The 24,664-nt window shown below is 48.7% G+C and overlaps 1 protein-coding gene across 4 annotated transcripts in view; it reads left to right on the forward strand.

The window, feature by feature from the left end:
• The window catches only part of PAX2 (paired box 2), a 79,565-nt gene that overhangs the window by 13,957 nt on the left and 40,944 nt on the right, over window positions 1-24,664 (forward strand). For all 4 annotated transcript variants that reach the window (XM_020870635.2, XM_070470034.1, XM_070470035.1 and 1 more), the window contains 2 exons: window positions 18,873-18,958; window positions 20,470-20,589. In XM_020870635.2, the coding sequence (XP_020726294.2) occupies window positions 18,873-18,958; window positions 20,470-20,589 (206 nt within the window). The remainder of the gene's footprint in view (window positions 1-18,872; window positions 18,959-20,469; window positions 20,590-24,664) is intronic.

Below are 24,664 nucleotides of genomic sequence, written 5' to 3' on the forward strand. Positions count from 1 at the left end.
ACGGTTGCCTGTACCAGGGAGCACACCTTAAGGCAGGCAGCGGCTGCAGCGGCTGCTGCAGTGCGGTCACTCCAGCCTGGTCCCTGGCAGAAGGAGAGTGGGAGGGAGGCCAGGAGGAAGGACGGGAGGGCCGGCTTCCTGGGTGTTCCAGGTTAGAGCCCCTCCACCTGGGAGCCCTGGCTACTTGGCTCTGGACTCCTCCTCTGCCTGCTTTCAGCCTGGCATGAACTCCCCTGCAGTGAACCCCTCCCAAAGCCATCCAGGAACAGAGGAAGCCAAAGCACGAGCTGGGCGGCTCCTGGCAGCAGGAGGAGAAAGGGCTATGAGACAGGCAGCAGGCTGCAAGGGGAGCTGTGCCCGCTGTAGGCACAGTCAGCTGGGGAAATGGAGAGGACTCAGGAGACTGGAGGAGGGCAGGAGGGAGAGCAGCAGGGGCCTCCGAGCGTGAACACATGGAAGCGAGCACTGGGGCAGCTGCCCCCGAGCCTCATGCTCCCTCGTGGCCCCAGGGTCTCTGCTGGGTCAGTGAAGGAAGCCCAGGGTGACCAGGAGCCTGTGGGCAGCCCCCAGCCTGACAGGCCCCAGAGATGGTTAGGGAGGAGGCCCTCATTCTGCCCTGTATCCTGTGACCTTTCATCCTAGTTCTAGAGGACAAGATGGTGCCCGCCTAGCGTGTGGTACTGAGAGGGGTTGGTGAGTTTGTGCTGGGGGTCTCCACGTGGCTCTGTTTTGGAAAGAGTGGGTGGGCTCGTGGCATCTGGCCAAGTCTTGCATTCATGCCCTGGGAAGCTGTGTCAAAGGGCCTGGCATCACCAGGAGCTCTTAAAAGGCTTTAGCTGCCCATCTTGTCCAATAAGCAACGGCAAACTCATTTACCTTTCAGAGGGTTTCCAGCTGAAGGTATTTTTGGGTTCCAGGACAAAAGTCTCCGCCTTCACCGGGATGGCCCACCTGTTTGGGATGTTACCTGAAAATCATGGGGTTGATGAGATGGTCAGCGTCACAGTGGGTGGATGAGGGGGACCCTGTTGGGTGCACAGAGGGTCCCAACACAGTTTAGTCTGTGTGCAGGCACCTGTGCTCTCGCTCTGCTGGAGCTGAGGGTGTGGAGTTGTGTGCAGTGTGGGGCTGGTGTGTGTCTGTGTGACACGCTACTGGGAATACTGGCAGCAGCAGCTTGGTTGGGGTCTGCTGAGGTCCTCAGAGGGAGTGTACCTTTAGATAGGGACAAAGGTCAAGCTATTTATCTCCTTTTATCATCTGTGGAGTGGGTACCTCCCCTCCCTCCCCACATCCCTCATCCCCTCCTTTCTTTCTCTCTTCCTCAACATTACTCAGGTTAGCTGGTTTGAGTTAGGCGGCGAATCTCAGAAGACTCTAAGTGAAGAGTAAAGAGAATTTGATAAGATCAGGAAGGCCATCCTTCCTCTAGGGACCAAAAGAGGTTTCGTGTTCCCCACACTCTGCTCTGCCTCCCTTGAGGAGCTGACACACAAGGACAGTCGCCTTCCTGTGGACTGTGACTGGGTGAGCTGGAGAAAAGGAGGTATCCCTGGGCTTGAGACTAGGGCTGCCTTTCCTACTCACCATGGGCCTGGGTAGGAAAGTCTAAGAGAGCCCAGGATGAGGGGAAAAAGGGGTGGAAGAGAGATGGCTGAGATGGAGAGAAGCGAGAGCCAAAGCCTGGTTTTTGACTGAGTATATGTGTTGGAAAGGGAGTGGGGGAAGTGTCTTTTTTGGGGGGGTGGGGGTGGGGGTAGAGACTTTGAGATCTTTTAGCCAGTCTGCTGGGCTGGCCACTCAGCTCACTGCAGAGGGTACAGCCCTCCTAGAAACCGTGTTCACGCTCACTCCCTGACCCTCTGCCCTCCCAATCCAGCACACGTATGCCTCTTTCCCGACCCTCTTCTCCCTTTAACTTGGCTTTGAAGACACAGTAATTCCTGACCCCAGGGAGACAGCTTGAAAGGCAGTACAGACTCCTCAAGAGATGGCTTCCCAGGTTGGATGCAAAAAAAAGTTGAGAGAAATTCATTTCATGGCCAGTGGCTGCTTAAAAAAGGCGATTCCAGCATGCGAATGTGATAAATGTTAACTGAGCATTAATCGCATTAAAGAGGGCCCTATAAACTTTTCATTTCTAATTAAATTCGTCCAGTGATGCTGCCCAAGCGAGTACTCTGGGCCTTTGTTTATGTGGAAAATTAAAATGCAAATACAATGGAATTTATTTCCAGGAGTGGAGTGACGGGCTGGCCCCTCTGGCTACTGGTCTCCCGGCCTGTCAGGCCAGGTGACTGCTCCTTTGGAGGTTCTGTCACCCTTGGGACACATTCTGGTGTGAAGGGAGAGGCCAGAGTTCAAGGTCAAATAGAGTTTTAGAAATAGAGGGGAAGGTGTGGAAAGAATTGAAAAGGAGAAAAAGACAATAAATAGCCCAGAAATAGAGAAAAAGGCATTGTCCCAATTTCCCACATTCCCCCTCCAACACCCACCTCTAGGAGAAGGGACCCCAGACATTGCTTGTGAGTAATGTCCTGACAAGCCTCCCCTGCAGTTCAGGGAAGAAGGGCGGACGTGGGAGGGAGAGTTTGGAGCAGCCTTGCCAGCAGATGTGGGCTTGCTCCTCAAAGAACCAAGTGGTCATCAGCAGACAAGGGTCCAGGGCTTGGATTTATCTCCAGCAGTGTGAGGGCCGGCTGCTGTCCACATAATGGTTGCACTGGGCTCTTCCTGCCAGTGCCAAGCGGCATTGACACAGGGCAGTGAAGCATAGAGGCTCTAACCGAGGACGCTGTGCATGCACGCCCGCACGCACGCAGCCTTCTCGAATGTAGGGAGAGCTGATCACTCATGAGAATAAACAAATGTCCCTTGCAGGGAGTCCTTTAGTGCCCTGATCCCTCTGATAAAAGTGGTAACTCTGAATGCTATTGAATGGAATGACCTAAAGTTCCTATTTACCAAAACATAAATTAAGTCAAATAGAAAACCTGGGCAAGAAACATCATTTGGGTTTATCAGTAGAGACACTGAAAGATTGCTGTGCTGCACTATGGCTAAGGAAGTTGTAAATAGCATTAAAAAGTAGAGAGGGAAAGAAAATGGAGGTAGGAGAGATGATAAAAGGCAGAGCACTAAATCACAAATGGGGACATGGACAAAGGCACAAACCAGATTTACGACAAGCTTTGTGTAAGTCTGTGGCTTGGACTGACAGTGCATAGACATACTACGTACACAGGCATGAGGTGTCCAGAGAGTGGCTGAGGCTGGGTTGGTATGAAGGTGGATTGACCACAACGTGAGCTCTCTGTGCCGATGCTGGGGCTGGTCCATCAGCCCTGCCACATGGCAATCTGGTGGGGTAGGGTTCGGTAGACAGTCAAGGATACAGTCTTATGAGGTTTTTGAAGGTCTTTGAGCACATAAGTCTCTGGTGAGCTGGATCCACATTCTAATGGATCTCCAGGGCAGCGACCCATTCCAGGAACGGAGTCTGCTTGACTAGTTTTGTCGAATGGCTGCTATTCCAGTCCTCTTTAGTCTGTTTTATTCTGGGTTATTCTTTCCCTCTTTAGTGTTCACTTATGTCTCTTAGAAATGCATGAGCACTGGCTGACAAACAGGTTAATGACTGTGGCAACTCCCAAACATCTGGAGGAAAACTCAAACCTTCAGTCAATCATCTATAAATGTTGTCAATATGATGCTAAATATCTGGGGATTTAGAGATGTTGGCATGATTGATTGAATTTCTTAGTTTTTATCCAGACACAGCACTAACACCCATTTTCATTTCACTGGTGTTTCATTGCATTGGGAAATACCCACTTTTGGAGGGAAATATTCTAGGAAACAATGTTAGGGTTAAAAAGCATCTTTGATGTATTTGGGTCTCATGTCTTGTTTGAAGGGAGTCTGGATTTGGCTTGAAAGTCAAGTGGAGAGCTGATGATCAGGAACATTTAATATCAGAGCAAGCATGGCTGCTGGACACTTTCCCCGGAAAATTGCTTGGGAGGGCAAATTACTTTGCCCAAATAAAGCTTAAGCTATCCATAGGCCTGTCTTCATAAGGGAACCCACTGCACCATCTTAGGGACATATCAAGGTTCTTAAGATATGATCGATCCTTCATTTGTTCTTTCATTCATCCATTCCGAAAGTCTTTGCTAAGCAAAGACTTAGATGCCAGACATAGACATGCGCGGTACAGAAAACACAAGAAAGTGGGTTCTGGGAAGTAATTGCCAGAGTTTGAATCTAGCTTCCCTTGTTGTTATGTTGTTCAGTTGCTAAGTCTTATCCAACTCTTTGCAACCCCATGGACTCTAGTGTGCCAGGCTTCCTGTCCTTCACTGTCTCCCAGAGTTTGCTCAAACTCGTGTCCATTGTGTTGATGATCTAGCTTCCCTACTCCTTGGCTCTGTGATTGTGGGAATGTCCTCTCTGGACCTCAGTTTCCTTACTCTGATCTAATATGGAAGGTAATCATGTAGTTATAGCGCTGTCATAGGTTCTTCTGAAGGTTGAATGCGTTATTCCACATAAACCTGCTTAGAATTGCACCTGGCAGATACCAAGTACTCAATAAATGTTAGTTATTATTACAGCAATAGTAATCATCAAGTTATGTGTCTGTCAGTGTACATGAGTTCTGGCTTGTGCATGCATAAACACTGAAATCTTTGAAATAAAAAAGCTTGAGGAGCCAAAAGGATATTCTGTGAACAGAATTGTGTATCATGAATGCCAGTAAGAATTATGGTTCACTGCAAGCCCAGCTGGATTTAAGAAGGGGACCTGCTCTGTGTACTTCCAGAAAAATAGAAACCCTTATGACTGTTATCTGACCATTGAACAGAGTTAGTCAGATAACTGCCCCCTTCATCCACTTAGTTTGAGAGCCCAGCCTGTGTGTGTGTGTGTGCGCATGTGTACTTAATGACTGCACACTCCTTCTCTGGGAGTTGAAGGTTGGCATTTTCTGGACTTCATGGCATTTTCATGGGTTGTGGTGCTTTGCATTTTGTAGTTTTTTTAAAAGACAAAATGAAATGGTTATGGGGGGGGTCCTTATTTGATGGGTTTGACAGGTTTCTCTGATTCTTAAATGTCATAGAGAGGAGAGGACAGGGAGATAAACAGAAGGAGGAGGGGCAAAGAGGAGAGAAAATGGAGATAAGGTAAAGGATGAAGAAAGGAGAGGAAGAACTGAGCAAACATCTGACAAATTCAAACCAAATCTATCTCCTGCGGCCCTGCGTACCTAGATATTCCAGGGAAGCATGGGAGGTTGATAATTATTGCAGTTATTCCACCACTAAGGGGTAAAAGAATTTTTAAAAATCAGGAGAGAAAATTCACTTTGGGCTTAAAATCCTCAGTGTAATGGCTCAAAATAACTGGACTCTGAATTCTCCTACTTAATCTGTGCCCATGAGCAAAGATGAAAACTGACATTTCCTAAACTCATGATATAGTCTGGCTTGCTATTTTTATGGGAAAGCCTGTGGAATAAGGTTGAGACCCCAAGTTCTCCCTGCCCCTTGGGCCTAGTTAGGTAAACAAGTCCAGCTCAATGGACTTCTGTAAAATCCATACCAAGTGCATTAATATTCACTCCTCTGATTCTTTTCTTATCTCTTAGTTCCCAATTTAATGCCAAATTCCGTTATTCCTCACTGACACCTATTAGCTGTTAGTCCTGATTTTTAAAATTAGAAAGTAAATATTTTAATGAGTTAATAATATTTTAACATGTAAATATCTTTAATCTTGAAAGAGCTCAATCATCCTGAATTTTTTTTTTATAATTGCAAATGTATAACGGCTGCCATCTGTCTTTCTGCCTATTCATCACCTGGGTACAGCCAGCCTTCAGTATGAGATGGGGAGTGGTGAACTCTTATCAATCCCCAACCCCTGCCACTGTCCACAAGGACAGAAAGCCAAATGCCTTCACACTGCAATTTTTGCACTTCTCTGCTTAAATCACACACACACACACACACCTTGACTTATCTTGGATTTTATTCACATTAACATATGTGGTTATACACATGATTAAGACAATCTTATGGCCACTTTACTTGGTAAGTCCTATGTTCTCAATAATAGTAGCTAACAAGTGCTTACTACAGTAGGAACTGTTATAACCATGTTGCATATATTAATTGATTTAAACCTCATAAACAACCCCATAGGGGCTTTCCTGGTGGCTCAGACTGTAAAGAATCTGCCTGCAATGCAGGAGACATGGGTTCAATCCCTGAGTCGGGAAGATCCCCTGGAGAAGGGAAGGGCAACCCACTGCAATATTGTTACCTGGAGAATCCCATGGACAGAGGAGCCTGGTGGGCTACAGTCCATGAAGTTGCAAAGAGTTGGACACAGCTGAGCAACTAACACTTTCACTTTCAAACAACCCCATAGGGCTTTATAGGATTGTCTATAGATGATGTAACTGGAGTCCAGAGAAGCTGAGTAACTAATTCAGGTCACATGCTAAGTACACAACTAGGATTTGAACTCCTATAATACTGGCTCTAAAACCTATGTGCTTTTCCACTACCCCATACTTCATATCAGCTTTGGATCAAAGGAAGTACAGGTGTTCCTTGGGCAGCTCTATATATTTTGCAGTCTCATGCCCAGGGATGTATTTATACTTCTACTTACAAGCTCAGAACAAAGACTCTGCACCTAATAGAAAGTCATACCTAGTATGAGTTTCTGTACTCTCCCCTGGTGTGTGTGTGTGTGTGTGTGTGTGTGTGTGTGTGTGTGTGTCCATGTAAATGTAAGCCATAGCTGAGCCACATCATCTGGGGATGCTGGGAAGGAAGAAGATGCTGATGGCCAGAGTCACAGAGTGGAGTGGACCGGGGATTCTCTGAACTAGAGTTTGTGTTGTTATTCCCATCAGGATTGGGATCCCATTCATCCTCCTCTAGTTCCACCGAGGATCTAGATTTTAGACAGGCATAGGGTTTGGCCCTGGGGTTTAACTCTCCAAATTAGACAGATATAGGGAGGTTGGCACCAGAACCTGTGTCACCGTGGTAAGATCAGATCTACTCCATAGAGCAGAGGCAGCGTGCTTCCAAGAATAATAGAACTGTGGAAATGGTCATCAAGAAGAGACTTGTCCTGCATCTCTAGAATCCTCCTTCTGGAAAGGAGCAGGGCAAATGACCAAGCCAGAGTGAACTAAAAAAGCTAAAGGATAGGTGTTCTCACCCACAGCCCCACCAAGAAAGTAATTACCAAATCATACACCACAACCCAGATCCAACATTGTTACTCTACCCACATCACTAAGGAGACACCCATTAACCTAAGCTCTGAGATATACATTATGAAAGAGAAAGATGCTGATATGATCAATGAATGCAATAATTCAAAGCAGAAATACAGACATTGCCACCAAACAATAATCAAATTCCTCCAACTCAGTGTTACACAAAGTGCAGTCACCTTAATACAATACCACAAAACATCAAGTAACAAACCTTAAGCCAACTGCCAGAATGTGTCAGCAATACACAGTAACACACACAATTCAAGCACTCCATCCCACCGGCACGCCCGTGCACAAAGGCTGCAATTATGTGGCCACCTGAGCGATAATAAACACTGGTCGGGCACACACGGAGATGGAGCCAGCAGTGCAACACCCAGCCCTCCTGCACACCCAGCAGAGAAGATCATCACCACCACTTCCCCAGACCCAGTGCTCTCTGGTCCCCAGCACAGTGCAGCCTGCCAGACAGCAGCTGCGCCCTCCCATCTCTCCAGCAGGTGGATGTGTCCAGACCATCACCTCCAATAAAGCCTCTGGGCTCTCGTTGCTAGTAAGAGAGTAAACTGTCCCCTGAGCCTGCTTCCCGAGACAGGACAAATCAGCGGTCTCCTGGTTGGGGTTTAATAAGACTTGGCCGTTACTGAAAATGACAGGGCTCCAGGGATGGAGGACAAGTGGGGGTGGCCCAGGAGGGGGCTCGCCAGGCTGGGTGCGGAAATTCCCCTTCCTCCACCAAGCCCTGCCTCCTGTGGCCATTCCAGAGCCGAAGCCCTCTTGCTGGGTGTTCACTGAGTATCGATTCAGTCTGCAAGCAATTTTAATATTTCTTCAGGGACTTTCCAGCAACAGCACAAGTCATTAATTCACCCTCCCAAATTGCTTATTCAATAGCAGGAACATGGCTCCTGAATAAAGTCCCAGAATTTATGTGACTTGCACGAGTCAGGAGGTCAAACAACTGTTATGGAGTGAAGTTAAAAATCCAAATAAAATATTGACACTTTTTTGGGGAGGGGGAGGGGGGAGTAAAGGTATTTAAAATAGGTTTTTGTTGTAATGCCCCCAGGATAAAGAATGGAAGGAGACTGAAGACAAGTAGGAGTTTATAAAATCAATGAAATTTATTGCACATCTACTTGGCATTTAATAATTCTCTCATTTCCACAGTCCCCCACCCCCACCCCATCCTGGCCATAGACAGAAAGATACACAGGTATACAAATGCACATTTATGCACATCAATATTGGTGCACAGACCAATATAAAAACGCAGTTGTGACGTGAGCATCTGAAACACCTTGGGAAGAGAACAGTGATGTGTGTGGAGTCATGTATGACTGTGGCTTACAGACTTGACAGAAAGGCATAACTGGGCAGAATTCATGAGGGGAGTTTTGATAAATATATCCAGTATTATAAATCTTGGATCAATGCATTAGAGCAGACATGAATATAAAGATACAGTAATCATAGAAATAGTTTCTAGAAACTGACAAACACATTTGTATTCAGCATCGCCACAGAATTGTGTACATGATTGGGAAAGTAGACAGATAAGATAGATAGATACAAAGAATTTAGAAAATCTATCCCTCCAACCTACCAATGTATTCATGTATAAAATACAGTGAAACCATAACCACTTAACCTGAAATTGAAGCTAACACAGACAGGATGCTTATCAAATATAACCGTGGCGCGTGCACAGGAGAGGGTAGGTATATTTAGAGTTACGGCTACCTTCAGTCTCTGTTTATTGTCTACACATGCATTTGCACAATTGTCCACATCATGGATTTGAAAAGACTGAAGGAAAAAAATTTGCTCATGTCCAAACAGCTAATAAAAAGAAGTATAATAATAGAAATTTCCAGAAGAGGTGATATGGTTCAGTCTATAGACATTGGAGTCACAGACCCAAAGTCTGGCTCCAGTGCTATTAAGCACATGACCTTGGGCGAGGTGCTTAGCCTCTCTGTTGTCTCCTTAGGAAGATAGAAAACATCCCCGTCTGATAGAGTTATAGTTAGGATTTGGATAAGAAAATGCATTTGTTATAATGCTTGTCACAGAATGAGTATTAAATAAATGATACTTATTGCTTTTACTATTTTTATATGCAACTCTTCTATCCAGGCCCAGTTTCTCATAGATTATACCATCTATTCTTGATCTGACTGACTTATTCTATCTAGTGTTTAACAACATGGGTTTTGGAGTCAGGCTCCCAAGTTCAAATATCCTGGCTCTGGTACTTAACAGCTGTGTGACCTTTGGCAAGTTATGCAACCTCTCAGAGCCTCCGCTTCCATTTCTGCAGAACAGGATAATAGTCTTCATAAGGAGTTGCGAAAAACAAAGAATCCATTTACTTAGCAGAGTGCGTTGGCACACAGCAAACATATATTAGTTCACTATGTCCCTTAAGATTATGTTATTGTTATTTTTAATAGTAATAACATTCACTTGCTATTCAACAAGTAGTTTTTAAGTACTTACACCATGCCAAGCACTGTTGCTAAGTGCGGGAAATACAATGGTGAGAAAAATAGGCGTCACATGTGACCTTACAGAGCTCAAAGTCCAGAGGGAGGACTCACTGTGGATTGAGTAAGCAAAAAAAATAGGTTTCAGCTCTGTGCTGGACCCTATGTGGAAGAGGGGATCAGAGAGAAATAGGTTGGAAAACCAGAGCGGAGCCAGATCGGGAAACATTCTGAAGGCCAGGCTGAGGAATTTTAAATTTATCCTATAGGTAATAGGAAGCAATAGTTGGGTTTAGCCACATCACATTCTTTCAGGAGCAGGCACAGAGAGACCAATGGATTGTTATTGAATATGGAGTAAGAAGGTGAGCGGTGGGAGGGGCCAGAGGCAGGCCAAGCAGCAGCTAGCAGGTCCCACGTTGGCTGCTGCTGCTGAAGACCTCTCCTCTCCAGGCTCCCTTCTGCTTGCCCGTGGAAAGCTGGGAAGGATGGATAGGGATGTCTTGTCCCTGCAACGAGTCTACAGGGACCCCTTTCACCATCACATTAGGCAGTCTTGTAGCCGCTGGACTGTGCGGTGGACAGCTGGTAGACCCGAACTCTAGCCCAGGGCAACCCTGACAGATGAGGGCATGGCCGGTGGTGAGAGGAGTTAGTCTGGTCACGCTCTGAGCTTGGCATGCACCGCAGACTGGTTTCCAAATGGTTAGTTAATCACATTGCCCCTTAATTTTTAAACCTATGCATATCTTGAAGTTAAATCAATCCATATGCTTACCATTCATCATATAAACCGTCACTATTGCCCCCTTGGGCCAGCCCCATGGCCCATCTAGCCTGGTAAATTGTATCTTGCCTGGGCTCCCGGGGACACGTGGTAGAAGGATTATCATCCTCAGTGCCAGTCTGAGGAAGCTAAACTGATGCAGAAAGTATGCCTTGCATCTAAGCAATCCACTGGGAACCCATCAGCCTGGGAAGGTACCAAAAACTATTTTGGAATTATATTTATTTGTGGCTTATTGTTTGTTTCCACAGAGGAACTGATAGCCTCTTGAGTTTTGTTTACTGTCAGATGGAGTCCGGATTAGCTGATGAGGGAGATGTGCATTGATAGAATATGAGTAAGAAACCTTCAGATCACTAAGATAGTCTCTCAGCTCTCAAGAATGGTTTCCTTACCCCTTGGCTTAAGCTGCTACTGCTAAGTCACTTCAGTCGTGTCCGACTCTGTGCGACCCCATCCCTGGGATTCTCCAGGCAAGAACACTGGAGTGGGTTGCCATTTCCTTCTCCGAGGCATAAAAGTAAAAAGTGAAAGTGAAGTCACTCAGTCATGTCTGACTCTTCGAGACCCCGTGGACTGCAGCCTACCAGGCTCCTCCGTCCGTGGGATTTTCCAGGCAAGAGTACTGGAGTGGGGTGCCATGACCCTCTCCGTGGCTTAAGCTAGGTTTCTCAAATATCAGAGAGTTTAAGAGTAATCTGGAGAATTTGCTCAAATACAGATTCCTGAGCCCACTCCCATCAGAAATTCTAGATGCTTAAGGCCTGAAGGAGGTTCCAGGGATGTGCATGTTAACATGCACCCCAGGGGATTCTAATGCCAGTGGCTCAAGGACAGTAGTTTGGGGACAACTTTCTGTAAGCATTTAGGTAGGATTGTCATCTCTTGGAGCTGAATTACGACCTCTGAGAAGTAGCAAAAGAGGCAGAAACTCTTGACACATTTAGGGGAAACCTGTGTATTCTAATTATATCCTGCTGCAGCCAGAATCGAAGGGCCTGCCCTTAGGTTCCACTCATCAGGGGCCATACTCATGCACAGAACCCTGCCTGCCATGTGGTCAGTTGTCCAAAATGAAACCTGAGGGGCATGCATGAAACCCACCCATGAGTGGGTGTGGGCAAACAACTCTAAACTCTGCACCAAATGTAGAGCCTGAGCCTAGGAAAAGAGAGTTCATGTGAAGGACTTCCCGGCTACCCATGGGGAGGGCTGGGTGGCTACTGTCTGCTTTCGGTGCCTGTGGGGAGGAGGGGATGAATTTCAGTTCTTCAGTTCCTGGGATGTACAGAGCGGAGAATGTCAGTTCCTTAGAGTTCTCAGGAGTAGGAAAAGGTAGGAACTGTTCTGGAGAAGGGCAAAATTTTCCTGAATAATCTATGAGATCTCAGTTGAGGTTCTGCCATGAAAAGTCTCCAGCTGTTTTTGTAGCTCTGATTTGCCTCAGGGCAGAGCCAGGGACTCCTGACTGCTGAAGGCAGCTCTCAAAGGCCTGAGTTAAAGCAATTACCTCCATTCGTTGGGCAAAATACCCTTTGCTGAAGCAAATATTTTGTCCTCTTGAATGATCCAGCCTGTAATACCCAGGCAGCTCAAAGTCACTGGTAGAGGCCCCTCCCACCATCATTTTCTTAATAATCAGTGGGGCCAGCTAGTCTGAAACATTCTCTACCTTGGAGTTCCTTTGATTTACTCAATCAGGAAAGACTTTCCCCATACCAGAGATGAAACATTTTCTGCAAACCTCTAGAAGTAGGCAACTGAAACTCATTTGTATATGTACACAACACATGCATGTTAATACTTGACTTCTTGCCCCAAAGACTCTTTCAGCAAATCAGCTATATGACCAGGCCATGGGCCAACCTGTGGTTCTACTAAGAAGTACTTTCAAAGTGGAGAAAGCAGTCTGTTCTAAGGTAGCCGGGCAGGATTTTGTGGGGACATGCTTGGAGGTCCCATGTGTGTATCATGCTGTCAGCAGCTGGTTCTAGCAGGTGTTGTACTCCCATTTTATAGAAAGGAATGCTGAATCCCAGGGAGTCCCTTATCCTTTGTTTCTCAAAACACAATAGAACAAGAGAATAGAACCATAGAATCCTGGAGTTTGGATTCTGGGCTTTGGGGTATCTCTTTTCTGGAGGCAGTATGGTTTCACGGTTAAGGGTAGGGGCCTTGGGGTTAGTCGGCCTGAATTAAAACCCCAGATTTTCCATTTCTTAAATAGGTAACTTTAGGCGAGTTATAATATGCCTTATATGCAAAATGTGTTGTTGTGAGGATTAAATGAACTGTTTGTTTTAAGCCCTTAGAACATTGTTTTTTGGTGTTTAGTCGCTCATTCGTGTCCAACTCTTTGTGACCACGTGGACTGTAGTCCTCTAGCTTTCTCTGTCCATGGGATTTTCCAGGGAAGAATACTGGAGTGGGTCACCATTTCCTTATCCAGGAGAACTTCCCGACCCAGGGATTGAACCCACGTCTCCTGCATTGGCAGACGGGTTCTTTACCACTGAGCCACCTGGATTTAGCTCGTAGTAAATACTCAGTAAACAGTAGGTTTTTATTACTGGAGTCTCTGCTAAGGAAGCACTGCTCCCAGAAATCCTGAGCAGCCCAGCCCTGTAAATGCTGCCACCTGACTCCCTCCAAGGTGAGCTGTCTGAGGTCACCTCAATGCTAATAGGGCCTCTTCTTGTCTCCACCTCAGGGGGAGTTTTTGCACACCATTTATTATCATATAATATAATGCAATATAATATCATACATAACATAACATAATATGATGGGTAGGTTAACTTGGAAACCCTGAGGCTGACCGTGGATGGATGGATAGATGAATAGATACATTTGTACTAAGTATACATACATTATATCATTCTATTGATTTGTAAAAAGTTCCCAGTCTGCCTGGCTGTAATGAGATTTTTGAACTTTGCGTGGCGATCAATGAGAGGAATATTATTGGCCTGGAGAATTGATATACCTGCTCTCAGTGGCTTGTTCTGCTCCCAGGCTGCCCCGGCCCCCCAGGTGTACGATTCCAGCAGACACTTAACCTTTTTTACAGTGTCATCAGGCTAAAAGGAATCTAATAGTGACACAGGACTTGTGCTCAGCACTCTGCCACTATTGCTTTCCTGTCACAAATAATTTATAGCCTTCCATTTCCATCCCCGAGCCTGCACCCCAGCCCTGCCTCCCACTTTCCCCCAGCTCCCAGGAATCAATAAGCTCACACAGCCACAGTGGGACTTCAGGGTGCGAAGAGACAGACGGACAGACATAGAGAAGGGGAGAGAGAGAATGAAATGCAGAGGAAGGAGGAGGAAGAAAATCAGGAGTGAAGAATCCCCCCTAGCGCTTTCTTAGAGTTGAGAGTGTCTTTCTTTCTTCATGAGTTTAACAAACTGTTAATGGGAGCCTCATTACCTGATTTCATGCTAACTCACAGAGCAGTTGAGATTGGAGTTTTTTTTATTTGGTTTGGTTTGGTTTTAAATTTGTTTGTTTATTTAGGCCGTAACTGCAGGGTATGCAGGATCTTAGTTCCCCAACCAGGGATTGAACCCATGCTCCCAACAGTGGAAGCACAGAGTCCTAATCATTGGACCACCAGGGAAGTTCCCCCTCATGAGACTCTGGATCTCCAGCATGGCCGGGAGTGGAGAACTCCTGGGAATTTAACCAAAGAGGGAGTGACTTCACCTGCCTTGTCCTCCTTTACTCCAAAGCTCTACCACAACCCCCTGGCATCTGTGGGTCCTGAGGGAACTGCTGCTCCTACTGGCGATGGCCCCTTCCCAGTGCTGCCAGGCAGGGCCCCCAGTCTGTCTTCCCAAGAGTCTCTGATGCATCTCTTGTTGGGTCAGGCTTGACACCTGCTGCTCCTGTTTCCTGTCTTCTCAGAGCACCTCCTGGGGTCCTGGAAGCAGCTGCGTTGACCAGGCTGGGGCAGATGGGCCTGAGTGGCCTCCTCGCCTACACCTGGTTTAGCCCCTCCATAGAGAGCAGCCTGGCTTGGGGGTCACCCACAGAAATAATAGTAGTAGTAGTTACAGTTATAGTTAGCATTTATTGAGCCTAGCATCACACTAATCATTTTACATGAATTATCCTATTTAACCCCCACAGCAGTCCTATGAGGTAGATAGTATTATCTTGTTTTACAGATGAGAGAATAAGAAACACCAGGGATTCATTCCACGGACAATAAGTAACAGAACTGGGACTCAGGCTCAGGCAGACTGAGCCCGGAGCCCACCCTCTACTCCCCTTTGCTTTGCTCACAGCCTCATGAGTGTGAGATGCTGGGTACTTGCAGGCCCTGAGTTAAGCCAAGGCAAAGTCCAGGAGGTTCCCTGGAAGGTGGGGGAGAAAGAACACACCTGTCAAGGAAAGTGTGCCTGGAGGAGAAGTGGAGAGCAGGTACCCTGGCAGGCAGGCTTTCTGTGGAAACAGGAAATGGCACCTCCGGGCCCCCAGTAAATGTGCTCAGGGCTCCTGACTGTATCCTCTAAGGATGCATGTGTGGGAACTTGACTTTTCAGGCCAACTCTGCCTGGAGCTGTGGGCGCTACAGATGTGTTTGGCTGTCTTATGGGGCCAAAAATGAAAAAGAATTGAAGGAACAGGAGGAGAAACAGAGGGAAATAGTGTCAGACAGTCACACAAAGCAACCTCTTTATCCATTTAACCCTTAGAGATATTCCCATGAGTCATTGGGTTGTGTATGGAATGCAGGAGGGCGATGGATGGCCATTGGGTTTCCACAGTCCTGGTTCTTAAATTCTGAGATTCAGCTTTGGGGACTGGTGAGTGTCCACTGCCTGGGGGGCATGGATAGACACCAAGAGCATTAGTAAGTCACAGCAGGCATCCTGCCCAGCACCTCTCCTGTGCCGCACCAAGCTGCTGTCAGGAAGTAGTGATTTTCCATCACTTGCTGCCTCAGCTAAATCTGTACCAGTGCCCCAGGGGTCAGAGGCTCTGGGTAACAAAGACAGCAGCTGCATGAGGCCACCCAGTTGTCTGTCTCACCCAGCCTCAGTCTGGGGGCTCCCTCTGTCCAGAGCTCATCAGCCCTCAAATCAGAGCCACTCACCGGCCCCCTGAGACCCCAGAAACTTTTTGCTGCAGTGAATTAGGAGCAGCTGCTCTGAGTTGCTCAGCCTTTAGACTTCTCCTGTAGACCAGACTACAGTGCCCTTAGCGATTGTCGGTCTTTCCCATCGTGATCATGCTCCAAACCCAGAAACTCTGGGCCACATCACCACATGCCTTTTCTTGCTGCCTCCTCCCTGTGCCCTCCATTCTGTTCTCTCCTTCTTCTACCTTGTCTGTGGTCATCCACATTCTCTCCAGCAACTTCAACCTCTCCCTCTTCATCAGTTCTTTCTCCTTGGCCTACAAACATGTCCAGGTCCTTCCTGCCCTGAACAGGCTTCCCTCCACTCACCTGCCTTCTTCAGCTTCCACACATCTCTCTCCTTTTCTACAAACTTCTGAATCTATGATCTGTTTCACTGCCTCCCTCTTCTCCTGTTCCACTCCCTAACCTCTTTCTGTCTGGCTTCTGCCTCCGTTGCTTTGTTGAGACCACTCTCACAAGGTCATTAGTGGTCATCCAAAATTCCCAAATCTGTGCCTCTTCTTATTTCCAGTTCCCTTCAAACTTTATGTCACCATGGATGGTGTCATCATGGATGCTGTGGGTTATGTTCTCCTTCTGGAAATGTTCTTCTCTGTTGACTTGGCTAACACTACCTGATCCTGGTTCTGCCATTTCCTATACGACCAATTCTGAGCACTGAGCAAGGTCAGGTTCTTTTTCTTAGCCTTTGTTAGATGTCCTCCAGGGTCTCCTCCTTAGGCCTCTCATCCCAACCAACACGCCCTTCTTTGACAGTCTCCTGAATCTGTATCTGCTGTGCTGGCTAGTGAACAATCTTCCACCTGGGCACTCATCTGCTTCCTCAAATGATGCGTGTCAAGGACCAGCCAGTCACCATGCTGTGTTCCTCTTCCTGAGAGCTGGACAAACCATCAGCCTTCCAGCTACACACCACTGTGGTTTTAGAGCCACAGACTAGTGGAGTCAAGGTTGACTCCAGTTAGTTGCCAAATCCTGGCCATTTTGCCTTCATTATGTCTTGAAAATTCTTCCTTCTCTCTGTCTCATTTTTTGGGGAGAGGGGCACCCTGAGTGGCTTGTGGGATCTTAGTTTCTTGACCAGGGATTGAACCCGAGCCCTCAGCAGTGGAAGCACTGAGTCCTAACCCCTGGACCACCAGCGAATTCCCTTCCCCACCCCCTTCCTTCTCTTGTCTGAGACCAGCCCCTTACGGCCTTGTGCCTGTCTGTTGCTTTACCTGCATTGGTTTGTACCTGTCTCCTTTAGTTTAGAAATCACTCATGGCTTAAGACTCTGTAAACCTGGTTCCTATATACTGGGGGAAGTCTGACAACGTAATGAAAAATACACATTTTAGAGACTGAATTCTACCTCTGCCCTAGCTGACAGTGTAATCTTCAGTAAGCTCCTTAACCTCTTTGAGTTTTGACTTTAAGTCTGCAAAATGAGGATAATAGTATTGCTTTAAAGATTGCTATGAGAATTAAAAATTTTATATGTACAGTAATAAGGGCACATAGTAGACACTCAGTAAATAGAAAAATCACTAGTATCATCATTACTTCCAGCTTTTCAGCCTTATTGCCTCTTAGTCCCTTACATCCCTCCAGCATTCCTGGATAGGCGTTACCCCCTCACCCCGTGCTCCCTCCTTTGCTTTTCTTTCACCCTCCTCCAGCTTATAACCTCCTCTCTCCTGCTTCTTTGTTCATGTTAAGAGCATGCTACTTTTTACTGGGGAAAGAGACTTAAAGAGCCTGTCATCTATCCTCTTTATTTATAACTGAAGAAACTGAGGCCTGGAAGGAGAATGATGAGGCCAAGGCTATGTGGCCAATTAATGGCAGAATCAAGACTTTAGACATGCGACCCAGGGACTTTTCTGCTATCCTCCGTGCCTTTGGCTCGTGTGTGTGTGTGTGTGTGTGTGTGTGTGTGTGTGTGTGTGTGTGTGTATTCAGCCTTACACTGCTTGGAGGCTCTACATCAAATTCCAAATTCCACCTCCTCAATGACTTTTTTCCCATTCCCCTTCCTCTGCCCCACACAAGGCAGGTGACTCCTCTCCTGCATCTTCCTGGTACTTACTGCCTGCTCCCTCCCTCGGGGTGACTTAGGTTTCTCAAGGTGTGACCTCCCTACCCAATTTCATTACCAGTCCTAGGAGGCAGAGACCTTATCTCGGCCACCTGCGAGTGTCCCAGTCCATGCACAGCTGTGACTCACCTGGCTGGTTGAGATGAACTTGGCTCACACACCTCTCTGCGGGGAGGGGGCCTTGCCTTCAGGAAAGTGGCTTCCATGGGCACCTGATGGACCAGTGGGTAGAGGGAAATGTTCCTCGATGCTGGCCCTAGGGTTGGTCTTTTGCATCCCTGAGCCCTGGGCCCTTGGATCACTGACAGTCCTCAGCCCTGCAATGTTTGATTTGGAGCCCTCTCCCCCACCCTCACCTAGAGTGCATGGGGAAGGCACCAGTCTCTTCACCCAGTCTGGTAAAGAAGCTGAGATTCAAGTAAGGCCTCTGGGAAGGAAGCCAGCGTGCCAGCGAGCTGGGCAGCAACAGGGCTTTGCAGGGTGTGAAAGCACTAAGTGGTTCAAGGAGTCGCTCAGGGCCTGACAGAGGGACTGTGTGCTGTACTGGAATCCTGGAGACGAAAGGGTTACTGTGACCCAGCACTTCCTTGACTCTGTCTTTAGCTCAGGAAATGGGGAGATCTCACCCCTCCCCGACTCTGGAGGACTGTGATACAGTCCCAATAGGAAAGCCAGCTCCAAAATGATCTCCAGAAGGGAAGGGTGGGCAGCGAGTCACCAGGCCAGCCCCTGCTCCCGGAAAAGGGAAGGATGCTGTGGTCTGCTCGCTCCTCTACCCTGATCTTTGCTACCAGAAGTCAAACGGCAATCTGGTCGATACACAGCAGGACAGAATGCAGACTGCCTCCGCCCAGGGATGCGCTGAACTTGGATCTGCAGAGCCAACGGGAGGGCAAGCTCCTGCCTTGCAGCAGTCAGGGAGGGCAGGGGTGCAGAGAGCAGCTGAGGGAGGAGGGAGCTAGGGAGCTTGGGGGAGCCGTCTCTGTAGGGCTTGGCTGGAGGTGGCCAGGGCATCAAAGGGCATGTGACATGTGATGCTGTTGGTGATGCTGTTGCAGGATCATCCGGACCAAAGTTCAGCAGCCTTTCCACCCAACGCCGGATGGAGCCGGGACTGGAGTGACTGCCCCTGGCCACACCATTGGTAAGAGGACTTAGGGAATGGGGGATGCTGGACCCCCTGAGAGCTGGGCAGTGCAGCTCTAGCCCTGGGGAATGCACACTGTCTGAGGTCGAAGGCCTGCGCTCTCTCTGGGTTCCTAGAGGTGCAGGATCTGCCTGAGAGACCAGCTCACAAGGACTGTGCTCTGCCTCCTGCCCACATCTTCTTGCCTTTATCAGTCTGTGCATCTGTCTCTCTCCCTCCTTTTCCTCTAACTTTCCTTCTCCTTCCCATTCTCCTCCTGCTCCTTCTCTCTTTCATATCTACTTACTTACTCCATTTTTGCTTTGTTAATTTTTAAGATTCTTCTCCTCTCCTCTCTCCTCCTCTGCCTTCTCTCCTCTTCCTTCCCCTTCTGCCTTTCCCTTTCCTCTCCTCTCTGTCCAGGTGGCCCTTACCTCTTCCTCTGTCTGTCTCCCTCCCTCCTCATGGCTTCTCTCCTCTCAGTTCATCTCTCTTGATGTCTTTATCTCTTTCTCTCATCTGCCATAACTCTCTGCCCCTCTCCAGCCCCCTCATTTATTGACCCTTGCTCACAGCCTTGCACAGACATGACCAGTCCCACCAGAGCACCTGCCAACACCCGCCTCCCTCCCTCCCACACACTGTCTTCCCTTTGACCCAAGGGCGCTCAGTGCTGCTGAAGCCATAGGTGAGATCTCGAGGGACTGGGTTGTGGCTAAACTTCTCCTGCTGTCCCTCTTGGCAGCTGTGCCCTATCTCTGGACCAGCAGAAAGTAGAAAGGGCTGGTCCCAGCCCTCCGGGAGTTGGCAGGAACCCTGTTTGCTAGACCTGGGTTACAGCGTGTGCTGGGGGGAGGGTTGGATCGACCTGTACCTGAGTTGATCACTGCAGAGTGAAAGTGTTCACTACTCTGTGCCCTGAAGGGGAAATTAGGAACTTCTCAGGTGATTTCAAAACCAGAAGCAACAGGTGGGAGTGAAGAGCTTCATACCTCTGGGGAATATCAGGCCCATTCATGTGTCTCTAAGAGAAGCAGAGAGATCTTAGAAAGCCACAGACTCTAAATCAGGACTGGGAAAGACTTTGCCTAGAAGACTAGAAACAATGGGCTGGGACTTGTTTAAACGAATTTGCCCAGCCCCAGGGATCTGGGGAAGAGCTGTGCAAGAAGGAGCTATGCAAGAAGGAGTTGTGCTCTCTCAGGACCCCTGAACCACTTTCTAGGTTGAGTCTGCTTTGCTGTTTCCATTCATCCTCAAGAGTTGGTTCAACCTACAGTGAGTGAGTGAAATCTTCAGGTCTGCAGAGAAGGCCTGGGTTGACTGGTCCCCACTAAGCCCAGGGTGGACAGCAGTGAAGAGCCTGAATTGTATGCAGCAACTTGTTCCCCCTTAAATCTCAGAGAAAGGAGACTATGGGCTCCCCATCCCCACTCATTCCCTCCCCCTCTCTCTGCCCCCAGCCTTGGGGCTTTGGCCTTCGATCACAACCACTATCCTGATGGTATTTCTTCCTTCTTCCCGTCCAGTTCCCAGCACGGCCTCCCCTCCTGTTTCCAGCGCCTCCAATGATCCAGTGGGATCCTACTCCATCAATGGGATCCTGGGGATCCCTCGCTCCAACGGCGAGAAGAGGAAACGTGATGAAGGTAGGGAGGAGGGAAGAGGCTTGGCTTCCGCTGTTATGCTTTGTCCTTGGACTCAGAGCTCCGGTTTCGGCCCGGCTTCACAGCTGCTCTGCTGTGAGATCACTTTTAGTAGCAAAGCCCAGGTCCCTCCACTACCCTGCTGGCTCCTGGAGAGAGGGAGGCAGGCTGTTGGTGGGGCCGTCAGCCTCACCATCTGCTCAGCAGCCCCGACTGCTTCACCTTCCACTGGGATTCACCCTAAACATCCCTGTGGGATGCCAGGAGGAAAAGCAGGGACCATGGACCATGGGAAGGTTTTGGAGGTTAGGGGACAGCTGGTTTCTGACCTGGGGATGAAAAGCTAAGCTGACTTGTTCTCCCCTGATCTCAACCCATCAGGAAATGGGGGAGTGATGTCACGTGCAGCTGACCCTACTGCCCTTTCTCTGTAACATGTTGACCCTGTGCCGATTCAAACCACTAGGGGAGCTGGGCATGGGCCCTCTCTGCTCTTTGCTGTGGGAGAAGACACCCCCAAGGCTCCTCTCTGGCCCTTCCCCTCATTCCCTGTAATTCCTTGGGGGTAGCTAGCTGTTGGGCAGGGAGTTATGGAGTGAGAGGGATGAAGAGGAGGAGAAACAGGGAAAGAAAATCAGAGGAGAGAGTGGTGGTGATGAGCTTGGGAGAAAGTGTTTTTCAAATGTGACATTAAGGGTCCCTTGGTGACCATCTGGTTCTCTTTTGATGCATGAGGCCAGGGCACAGGGCTGGCAGGCCCAGACAAAGGGAGACACCAGTGTCTGGAGCCTGCTTCCTGCCCTGATCTTACCATCCCTGCTGGGGAGGCAGTAACTTCCTGGTCTAGAGAGGGTGTACTTTTAAGGGTATCTCCCATGAAATAGAACCCTCTAAATGTGAATATAGGTGGGGGACCATATATCCCATTCGTCCAGACAGTCCCAATTTATGCCTTTGTCTCTGCATCTTGGCCAGTCAGCATCTCCTTTTTCTCTCAAAAATGTCCTATTTGGACAATAAATCTTGTGGTCATCCCAAGCATAGACAAGCCCTTGATTGGGACAGCTCTAGAGGGTGAGGAACAGAGAAAGGAGACAAAGCTGAGATCCCCTAGGCCCAGGCTAGGGGAAAAGAGAGTGTGAGAGCCCAGGACTCCAGCAGAAAGGGACAGCGTGTAGGAGAGGCCTGGGTCTGGCAAGACAGTGATGACCTGGGTCTGGCCTCCTTCCAGAAGCCCTAATGGCCTCGTTTCACAGGAAAACAGCTTGTCTGGCTCTATTTCTCCTTCTTCCAAAATATCCAAACACATTTGGCTGCCACGGCCTTTGCCACTCACTAAATTTCATTGTGGTTGTTTTGGCAATAGCCACTGATGGGCAGGGGGCGGCTGTGTGAAAGGGCCTGCATCTCAGTTCTCCCTGGGGGTTCCCCATACTCGGGTCTTTGCCAAGCTCCCCAGCACCCTGAGTAATCTGGAAGATTCTGCCTCAGACCCTGAGGATTTCTCCTTTAAACCCCTAGCACTTGTGAAACAACCAGGGGGCTGGGGGAGGCCACAGGACCCCCTTTGGACTCCTCCCCACTGGTCTGAAGTTGGGGTCAAGCATGTCCACTGCTTCCTGGACTCCTGTAGGTCAAGGAAGGAGGCTAGAGATAGAGAAACACTGGCCTGAGGCTGTGGCCACTGCAGGTCGGCAGAACAGAGTGCCCTCCTCTCTGAGCAATTGATCAGATTCATTGTTTCAAGTCAATTCAATTCAGTGAACCTTTTCTGGGCATCACTCATAAGAAAGGCTTGGTGCTCTAGGTTCCCAGAGCAGAACAAAATATGATTCTTGTCCTTAGGGAGCTTATAGTCTAGTGGGGCGTATAAAACACATGAGCCCAGAGAGCAGAAAGGCCCATCTGTGTTGTGATGGAGGTCTGGGCTGCAGGCCGTGGGAACTCAGAGAGAGGAAGGAGTGAACCCCCAGAAAGGGCTGCTCTCTGAGGAGGGGCCTGAGGGATGGACGAGGGGCATGGTTCAAAGACAATAGTAGTTGAAGTTCTATGGGACAGACTGGGCCTTGTGGCCAGAAGGTACTGTGTGGAAAAAACAGGGGTGCTTTGGCTGGGATGAAAGGGCCTGAGGGGAAGTCATGGAGGTAGGGCTAAGTGGAGGGGTTATGAGTCTAGGAGAGCCGGCCAAGACAGGACTTTTGCCTGCAGACATGAGAAGCCACCAAAAGTGTCTGATCAGAAAGGGCACAAGAGCAGGGCTGGGTTTGGGGAGGCCCTCCTCCAGCATGGTGGTAGCGATGGCAGTGGGGAGATACCTCAGGAAGCAGTTGAATTCTAGGTGAGAGGTAATGTCAATCTCTAAATTTACTCTTACTGCATAAATACTTACCCCGAGGCCTAGCTCAGTGGCAAGAAGGATCAGAGACCCTGCTTCTCTTTTGGGGAGGGGGGAGGTTCTTTTGCCTTGACTCACCCCTCCTTCTGACCAACCCCAGGCCAGATGGAGCTGACCATTCCCTTGTGGAGGCCAGAGCCTATGAGGAAAGCCAGTTCTCCCTGACCACCCTGTGCCAACACACACACACACACACACACACACACACACACACACCCCACACATGATCCATGCACTTGATCCATCGGACCAGGTGGGAAGGGAGAGGACAGGAAAGACAGACCCTCCACAGCCCGCCCCCTCCCCCAACTCAGGGCACCTCCAAGCAGCCAGGCCCAGTTTGCATTAGGGAGCAGCTCAGATGATTAAGAACAGGGGAGATAATTAAGTGTCAAGATGATGTAGCCCAACTCTGCAGTCAGGCCAAGGTAGCACAGCGGCTGGCAGGCCGGGCGCAGGAGGCAGCCTCGGGCATGGGCTGCATAGACACCCAGGTGTGTCCTTCAGCTCCCGGGCCGACGGCACTGCAGGCGAAAGAGAGAGCTGTCCCAGGGACCTGAGGGGGGCTGGGATGGGAACAAGGGTGCACATCAAGGCACTAGACCTTGAGGGAGTGGAGGGGCAGGTCTCCTACTGGAGGGCCCTGTGCCCCCTGCCAGGCCAGCTTGATTTTGGCCCCACACATGGGGGGCATCTCCCTGGCAGTGTCATAGCCCAGGGGCCAGCTGTGAGTGTCTCTGTCCTCAAGGAAGCCACTCCTGCTCCTGCCTATGGGTACAGTGTGGCTTATTCTTTAGCTCTAACAATGTCACAGTGGTGGGCATTAGCGAGGACAATGGCTGCAGCGTGTGCTGGCATTATTGGAGACAATCTCAGCAGTAGTTATTGGTGTTCACAGTGATAATACCCAGAACATTATTGGCATTGGCACTCCGAATATGGACAGTGTTATTAGTATCTGCAGCAATCAGATCTGTGGGGACATTAGTAAAGGACCGATCAGCTGTGACTCTGGGGAGAAAGGAAACCAACAGTGACTGTGAGCCTGCCTGAGACGCCCTCTCATGCCCTGGCCTTTGGAAGAACGGAAAAATCTCCAGACTTTTCCTTTGAAAAAGGTGCTAGTCAAGAAACTTTGACCCTCCCCCCTCCCCCCAAGAGTCCAGAAGATCCTGGAATGAGACAGGTAGACAGACCAGCGATAGATGGGGAAGTTATGTCATAAAGCACCTGGCAGACAGGCCGTCCATCCGTCTGAGAAGGTAGATCCCCATTCAGTATCTTCCTGAAATCTTCTTGGCTCTCATTATGGGTGGGTATGTTAGAGTCCTTTTTCGGGACACAGCGTCACCAAACGTTGCATGAGCTGGCCGATGTGACTGCAGGATAGGGACTCTTGTATTTTTTCAGGACTAAAGTCCTTTGCCTTCACCCAGTTGCTTTTGGCCATGGTTTAAAGCATTGCCATCCATCAGTGGTGTTGAAGCCCAGAACAATTACATAACTTGTCCAAAAATCCAAATGAAGTCATATGGTGTGAGTCTTTAGATCTGTGCGAGGGGAAGTGTGTTGGTATCATCCTTTGATGCATGGGATTGCAGGGGGCTGTGATTCTGCCTTCCATTAATTAGGTGCACAATGAATTGTGCAGTTGATGAGTGCCAAGGCAGTGCAGTTGTACGT

Source organism: Odocoileus virginianus, chromosome 7, assembly GCF_023699985.2.
Source record: "Odocoileus virginianus isolate 20LAN1187 ecotype Illinois chromosome 7, Ovbor_1.2, whole genome shotgun sequence".
Taxonomy (NCBI): Eukaryota; Metazoa; Chordata; class Mammalia; order Artiodactyla; family Cervidae; genus Odocoileus; species Odocoileus virginianus.